The following is an 8,673-nucleotide window of genomic DNA, read 5'->3' on the forward strand; positions in this document are numbered from 1 at the left end:
GAGTGAGCAGAGAGGAGAGGAGAGGAGAGGAGAGAAGAGGAGGATGCAAACTGAGAGTCGGTGGAGCTCTATGTGATTTAAACTTGACTGGAGGTTCGGAGACAGCCCCAGTCTCTAGTGACAGCCCTTTCCCACCGTTTACCCCTTCCGCCACTCCCCACGTTGGCTACTCTACAACTGTGCCCCCCTCCCTAATCTTTACTTCACCTCTCTTGAAGGCTCTTTGTAGCAACAACATGGTGTAGATCTCCTATCTCCTTATTTGGATCATGGCCTCTTTGTTTTGAACAGTGCAGGAGAGAAATAGCAGATAAGCAGCAGGAGAATGATCCAGGACTCAGACATCAAAAGGACATTGTTCACATTAGTAATATGAGTTACTGGAGGTTCATTTTCCCCCCCTTTGGTCTGTGTATCTATATGCCTGTGTTCTTACTTAGGAATGTTCAAATTGATGTTAATACCAGAGTTGGTTAGAAAGGACATAGTTTTCATTCTACCGCTGAATGAAAAAGGGCTGTTGGAAAATGATCCAGCCAAAGAAAATTTGGAGAAAGAGCAGTCTGCATGTGATCTACACCAGGCAGCCGGAGCGTTACAGTCGAGTTACACAGACATAAACCAAAAGTCTACTGCAATTAAGGTCCTCTTAATTACTATTGGTCTGACAGACCTTTATTTAGATCTGTTTTTTGGGTAATTTTTAAGGCGCACAACATAAAAAACATTGTTGACATGGAGGTTACAACTTGAGGTACTGACATGGTTTCCAGGAAATTCATTGTATGCACCTATATGAGATATTTGGGACTTGCATGTGTTTACCCTTTATTTGCAGAGTAAAGGTTATATCAGATATAATGATATTACAAGAAATGCAAATGTAAAACAAGAAGAAGAGATGTTGATATTTTTTGCAATTTCTGATTAATCTTGGTGCAGACTATGATAAATTTAAAACTGTTATTGTGAGCTGGAGTTGCATGTGAGTGTGTATGTGTTAATGACATCAGCACTAAGGGACCTGTCTGCTTGTTTTCAACTCTTCTGTGCCAGCTGCCCCGGCTAAAAATAAAGATTACAAGGAAAGTCAGAGAACAGTGAGGAGCACAGTGACCATTTAAGTTACATCTTAAGACAAACTCGGGTGCATGCATTTCTTGTTTTTCATGTTGCATTGCTACTGTTGCAGTTTGTATCCATATTTTTTTAAATGTTATTTCTTATAAAGACATTGTCCTCGCAGTGCTTTGGTCTTGTGGACATAAAAGAGTGTTTTCTGTAGGTACCTCGTGTTTTGAGTAATATATTGTTGTTTTCCAGTGAAATCCACCTGTCTTATTTTATGTGGCGAGAATGTTTGTCTACTTTTTAAGTAAACCATTTAAAATGCATACATTTGCATAAAAATGCATAAAAAACAACCTTTTTTTGTAGTTTATGAAATGTTGCCACAATGGTTTTCACAGGATAGATTGGCTCAGATCATTTGGTGTGAGGTCAAGGTCAGTTCTGCCTCACATCACATCTTTAGGTAAAGAAAGGTGTGTTACACAGTGTGTAACTAAAGTCCACCTGATCTGAACTTTATCACACTGTTGAATGGACTTTTATCAGCGCTTATCATCCTATAAGAATAGGCAATAAGGGGCCTACTCTGCCTTCTAGTACGTACGATACTTTGTTATTAGCCCATTCAATGACAGCTTTCTGATTAATTATCTTTCATTTTCAGTTTCATCAAGTTTAGGCCTTGAAAAAGGATGTGGTTTCATTCAGTTTACACTTCAAATCTACTTTTATTAGGTTAGGGCTAAAAAAGCTCCTGGTTAGGCATTATAAAAATTTGTTTTAAAAGTTTTAAAACAATGAGCACCAAACACATTTTCTGCATCAATTTATTGTGGATATGCAAAAGGCCCCCAACCCATACGACCACATGGTTTGTTTGTTTCTTCCCTCTAATATGACCCATAGGAGTGTATGAACACTGGTCCCATGGGTGAGTGTCCTATGTTTGTTTGACCCATCTACCACCTCTCCCACCCGTAAATTTGAGTTGTAATAAGCTGCTGTACAAAAAACAAATTTTGCATGTTACATCCTGCATCATGTGCAACTATGAGTCACATTCTAAAGAAAAGCAATCTGCCTCTGTCATGCTTTTATTGTGGAGGGACAAATGTGCATGTTGTAATTATTGAGAAGGGAACCTGTCCTGTGCCCCCAAAAATCCACCTATGCATAGATCCACTCTTTGAGAGTTACAGGACTGTTACTATAATGATTCTTTCTGTCAGGGGAGGGAAAGTGCAGCTTTTTTTGGCCTACGTTTATGAAAGTGTGGGGGCAGTTTGATAGCTTTACAGCCCTGAAGTTAACACAAACTTACATCATGACATTGTGACTGTTTGCCTTTTTCTGGTCTGCCAGGATGCTGGCTGCACCAAATGTTATGATTAAAGATTGCTCAGATACAATACTGACAATTGAATGTAAGAAATGTTGATTTTGGAAGTGTTTTTGTGATGTTTTCTTTTAATAAAATTCTCCTCAGGATGTACAGTGAGCAGAAAGGAGGTCTGGAGCCGAACCAGGAGAGGAAGAACAGAGAGAGGAGGTAAGGGAGAGAGAAATAGAGCCAGAGTGAATCAGATGCAGAGTGAGAGAAATCGGAACCCTCCCACAGGAAACCAAGCTAAACTCCTCTTCTCCTTGTATGGTAAAAACTCCCCCAAAAGCCACAGGATCGCCTTGGGAGTAGAGTCAAAGTCCTGCTAAGTATAAATCACAAAGCCATGGGAATGGTGGAACAGATTAGAGTGTGTATGAACGCTGCCATGAAGAATACAAACTAGTTTGGTTTTAGCAGCCTAAAGTGCTTGATGTCATGCAACGGATATGTGGACACCGATGTTACAGTTGTGTGTTAAATGCTGCTACTGTGTGATCAATTTTACACACTGAGAACATATTTATTACAGTCTAAGGGGACAATTATGAACAACTAATATCTCTAAAGTTTGCTGTGGCAACACCTGTAAAACTATGTCACACCTGCGTGATGCACTGACTCATAGTGTACCTAGACAAGCCTATTCTGCAACAAAAGTAAACACGTCAGCCCTGTTCCCTGTGCAAACATGTCCACGAACTACGCAACTGCATCCAGTGATCCCCACCTACAGCCCCAAACACTAACACTGCATAGTGTTTGGAAGTGGCTGAGGGAAGTGGAAATCTGTTATATTTGGCTCTGTAACTCAGTACAGTTGTATCTATGACTTCTGACAATGTCTACACTCCGTCTTACCAGCCAAGGGATCAGAGGTCTGTCATTCTGATGAGGAACAGTTGTCTCTCTCAAGCCCAGTGCTGAAAGGCTTTTCACGCCAAGAGGCGGTGGTGGTATTCGTGGAGAAAAAAAACTTGCATGGTAGTCATATTTTTCTGTCCTTGCTTTAATTGCCTCCATATTTAATTTAAATCAATGTCAGTGCAGAGTTTTCATGCTGTGTATCCACCAAAATGACCCAGCTGTTCATTCACACACTTGATCTGTTGTATCCCTTTGTTATCCCCTCTCATCTCTCACTCACACACTAAGGTGAAAAGTACCAGCTGTTTGGGTCGCACTTGAGCAAGCCCTTAAACCAAAGTTATTTTAATGTTAAGCCTGTATTATCTCAATAATTACTCCAGTAGCTTTGTGTGATTTAATACACTGACATATTAATAAGTGGTATATTTTTAGATATATGAAGCAGTGATGCTTCTACTTATGTTTCAGGAGACTTTTTCACCTCTAATGAAGTCAGTGTTTGTTGCTTGGCTGCCATTTAAGATTTGCACATCAACAGTTATAGTTGGCAAGATGATGAAGTTTATTATGTCTCAGTATAAAGTTAGGACGGCGATCACATCAGCACTTATGACTTGCATGATTGCACAAACTCAGTGCATTGATACAAATATGACACACAGATTTGAACCATAGCAATAGAAAATGCATAATGAGAGGCAAATTATGAAAGAATCTCCACCCAACAAGCTACTTCAGATGGCCAAAAGTATATGGACATGCTTGTCAATTTGCTGTTGTGTACTCTTTGAAAAGATTAATTTCATTTTCATTTTATTAATTCTTCTTTTCGAACCGAAAAAAAAAAAAAACAACATAGACTACAACAGCGTAGGCTAGATGCATATACATATTCATACACATACTCACATAGACACCATTAAACAGATGTACATAAACATATAAACATTTACACACATACAGTATATAAAGCCCGATACATATACATGCATCTGCCCCGTTTAAGTAATAAAATAGAAATAAGAACTAGTTAAATTAATATAATATAATATAATATAACTTAATACAAGATTTCTTGGTTATCACATTTTTTCACAAGAAATAAGAACACAAACATAAAATAAAAAACATATAAAATGCACACACACACACAAAACATTAAGAAAAACAACAGCAAAACATTTTATTTCATTTCTTGCAGTATACTGTACTTTTTTCACATCAAAAAGTACAGAGATGGTTGGGAATATTGATTTTCCAGTTAGTGCATTAAGTATTTTGGGGAATTTTTAGAACTTATTTTCATGGTCTTAGCAGCATGCGTCAGTTTTTCCATGGGCAGGCTGCATGAGACGCTATTCTGTTATTGATTAATAGTCGAAGCTTCAGATTCTTTCCATTAAAGAGCAATAAAATATTTTGCCTGTTGGACACAAAGACCGAGCATTTTTAGTTTCATATCATCAGGAAAGAGACCCAAGATACAAAGACGTCAGCAGAGAGGTATTGAAACATAGATAATATGGTCTGTCTTTATCCATAAATCACTTCCACAAACAATGTACCAAATATCTCCTCCTCTGACACGAGTGTCTGAATTATTTTCAGAAAATTTGTGAGAAAGACTAGGGTGTTTTTGTTGTCTGGGGCTGTTTTGTAACCTGGGCTATGCTGTTTGGATCCAATTAAAATCACAGTGCAACAACATCAAATAATATATGAGTGTGCTTCTATCTTTGTAAAAACAGTTCACGTTGCAGTCGAAAATGGTGCATTCATATTGTGATCACCAGGTGGCAAGAAGAGCAGTTTTACCTAAAAACTGTAAACTATAAAAGTTGTCATGTGCAGATTTATTTTTCATCCAGTAGAGGGAGCTAAATGGTGAAAACAAGCAGGTTAGTGTGACACAACTCAGAAATCATGAAAAATTTATACATTGTTTGACTTTTGTGTGTTTGGATGGAAAAATGCAAACATACGTCATATCTATAGTTGTCTTTAGACATGTCAATCTATTTCTGATCTGCACAGTGAGTTCTAAAACTCAACAGATGACTTATTACAAATATCTGAAAGAGGACATTTTAAGAGAAAATAATACTGTTAGCAGCAATATATCATCCATGTGACATTGATACTTCCTTCAGTAATCTAATTTTGTGTCTGGGACGAGACTAAAACATTTGAAGACTGTTTCTGGGCTTTTGTCTGAATAAGCAGGACAACAGATACCATGTTGCATTCAACAATGACCATGTTACTCAGGTTTATGAGCAGAAAATACTTGGATTTACCACACAGGGCAGAAATCATTTTAACTTTTATGCAAGGTCAACAAGACTTTTTCTTTTTTCTTGTCTGATACTATGCCTATTATCAAAATATCACACAATTACCAGAAGAAGTCTTTGAATTAAATCAGTTTATTTGTCATACCTCATTCTGGCCACTACATCCTCCCGTCCCACAGGGGGCGCTCGTTATGTACATTGATGGTGAGCCGCAAAGGGGAAGGGTGGCTTTCCTCTTTTCACTGTTATGAATGAAAGTCTGTTCTTTGATTTTATCCTTGAAGAACTTATTATTGAACATAATCAATAAGCTGCTGACAAGGAGCCGAACTAAGCTCATATAAATTAGTTCAAGATGTCTGCGAGTGCGGTGTATGTCTTGGATTTAAAAGGAAAGGTAAGATAACAGAGAAGCCCGCTGCGATGCTAGCCTGACGTTAGCCTAGCTTGTAGCCATGCTAACACATTCTTCGTTGACAGATTATGATGTGGCTTAATCTGCAGCGAGGCAGCTAATGCTCTGGCATATGATGCTTCAATGTTTGGGCCTTTAGCGTTTGTCCAGTAAAGTGCACCTAAAGAATGAGATCAGGTCATTATGATGGGTTGGCTGGAGAAAAAAATTAGGCCACGTAACGAGAAAACAAACAGGTGACCAGCTGTTAGCAACTGCATGCAATGTCAAAACGTTACCGAAACTCCCTTCACGATGCAACCTTTAACGTTCCCTGCTCATATGCATTGGATGACAAACCTGCAACACATGTCGTCACACTGTTAAAATAATCGCCTAAATCATTTTTGTTTCAATTGTTGTTTTTTGTGCCTAAATCGTCTCCTCATGACACCGGCCACCTATGGTGAAATCTCTTATATCCTCAGTTGATCAGATCATGTGACTTTACCCCTTTAAGATCATCACTTCTTTGACAATTTGTCACATTCATAGGCATCAGATAAGAACCCATCAAAGAAGAGCTAGAGGGAGATTGTTTAGTTATCAGTTTAGTTTATTAGTGTTTTATTGTTTCACTAATATTGGTAACACTTTACTCTAAGGTGTCTACATAAAAGTGACATGAGCGTGTCATAAACATGGCATGGGATGTGTCATGAACATTAATGACACTTTGAAGTAACATTAATGCTCATCATACTTGTCATGTCATGTTTCTGACAGGCTTGTGTGACTCTTATGCAGACACCTTCAAAATAAAGTGCTTAAGTCACAAAGGCATGTTCAAAAAAATTGCTTAAGTCATTTATTTCTCCCTCTTAAGTTACATAATTTACACACAGTGGTATTACTATGTCCATAGCCATCCTTTGTTACATTCTTTTTGAGTGAGATGATCAATTAATGTCATATGTTACACTTTTGGTGAAGTTTTTTGTGTTTCCTGCAAAACTTGGAAATAATGAGTTTGGCGATTATTTTAACAGGGTGATGAACTGTAAGCGTCTTCTGCTAAATTTGGCTTAAGGTTAATAAACCAAGATGCATCGATAAACATATTTTTGTTGCTGCCACATATAGCTCTGTTTTAGTGGAATATAAAACATGTTAAGTGACATGTATCCTAAACAACATAGCTACTTGTTGTATGCCAAATTGAATAGTGGACTTAGTAAAGGTGTTTGCCTGTAGCCAGAATATAAGTGTCAAATTTTTCCATCAAACGTCCATATTGTTTTTACTTATCAGGGCAAAATATATCTTACGATGGATGATTAAAGAATTAAGAAGGTGCAAATTAATGAATCCATATGAATATGAATCAATTTCATGACTTTATATACATGGCAGTGCTTAGATTTTCAGCATTACAGGCAATTTTATTCTTACCATTCATTTAAAGATTACAAGGCCAGAAGTTAGCAATGGAAAATCTTAGGCCGAATTCTCATTAAAAAACTATGATAACAAAATTCCTCAAATAAAAGCAAGTCTCAATCTAAGAAAAACAAAAAGTGCAAGTTAAATATGGGCTTAAATATATACAAATAGAGTAAAAAGTAATTTGTATTTGTGTAGATAGTATTGCAAATAAATAAACTGAATGTAATCGAATGTAAACAGGAATGTAGTAAATGTTTATGCATAAAAAAAAAAGGTAAAATATACAGAGGTGTAAACAGTTAAGTTAAACTATATAGGGGAAAGTGACATGGTTTAAATGATAAAGTGACAATAATCATAAGCACTACTGCAGCAGTCCTGCAGATGTTGCTAGCATTCAGCAAAATGAATTATTGTAAGCTTGACAAATATACCTATCTGTTCCTTTCAGGTCCTGGTGTGCCGAAATTACCGGGGAGATGTGGACATGTCAGAGATCGAGCACTTCATGACCCTTTTGATGGACAAAGAGGAGGAGGGGACCCTCTCTCCAATCCTGGCACATGGGGGAGTTCGTTTCATGTGGATAAAACACAATAACCTCTACTGTATCCTTATTGCTTACTGCATGGTATTTGTAACCAGGAAACCTGTCAACACTTGATATTATATATATTTTTGTGCTCTAGTTGCAAAAATCCTTAATTCACATTCCATCAGTGGTTGCAACATCCAAGAAAAACGCCAGCGTCTCTCTGGTCTTTTCCTTCTTGTACAAAATTGTCCAGGTAAGATTAAATGCTTTATGAGTGTCTTCTAAAGCAGTTCAACGACAATAAAACCACCAACAAAGCTATTTTCTGGTAAATAAAACAGTATTTGTGTTATCCAGGTTTTTTCAGAGTACTTCAAAGAACTGGAGGAGGAGAGTATTAGAGATAACTTTGTCATCATATATGAACTGATGGACGAGCTGATGGACTTTGGCTATCCTCAGACCACCGACAGCAAAATCCTGCAGGAGTGAGTATCTTCTTTACCACAGTTACATTCAAAGTAACTGAAGCTAATGAATACTGTTCTTCAGTATGTATGTATGTATGCATGTATGTATGTATACACTACCGTAACGCAAACGTGCGGGGCCCCCTTTGCGGCCATAAATAGCCTATATGTGTGTTGTATATGTTGTGTATGTTTTTTTTGAGGGGGTGCGG

At 37.5% G+C, this 8,673-nt stretch overlaps 1 protein-coding gene across 2 annotated transcripts in view; it reads left to right on the forward strand.

Annotated features, from left to right (window-relative positions):
* Positions 1 to 5,819: 5,819 nt before the first annotated feature.
* The window catches only part of ap1m1 (adaptor related protein complex 1 subunit mu 1), a 17,586-nt gene continuing 14,732 nt past the window's right edge, over positions 5,820 to 8,673 (forward strand). The window contains exons 1-4 of one of the 2 annotated variants that reach the window (XM_059345024.1): positions 5,820 to 6,013; positions 7,908 to 8,064; positions 8,177 to 8,244; positions 8,349 to 8,479. In XM_059345024.1, coding sequence (XP_059201007.1) covers positions 5,972 to 6,013; positions 7,908 to 8,064; positions 8,177 to 8,244; positions 8,349 to 8,479 — 398 coding nt within the window. In that variant the 5' untranslated portion in view covers positions 5,820 to 5,971. The remainder of the gene's footprint in view (positions 6,014 to 7,907; positions 8,065 to 8,176; positions 8,245 to 8,348; positions 8,480 to 8,673) is intronic. The other variant, XM_059345023.1, reaches the window with a different exon arrangement.

Source organism: Centropristis striata, chromosome 11 (assembly GCF_030273125.1).
Source record: "Centropristis striata isolate RG_2023a ecotype Rhode Island chromosome 11, C.striata_1.0, whole genome shotgun sequence".
In the NCBI taxonomy this organism is placed as follows: domain Eukaryota; kingdom Metazoa; phylum Chordata; class Actinopteri; order Perciformes; family Serranidae; genus Centropristis; species Centropristis striata.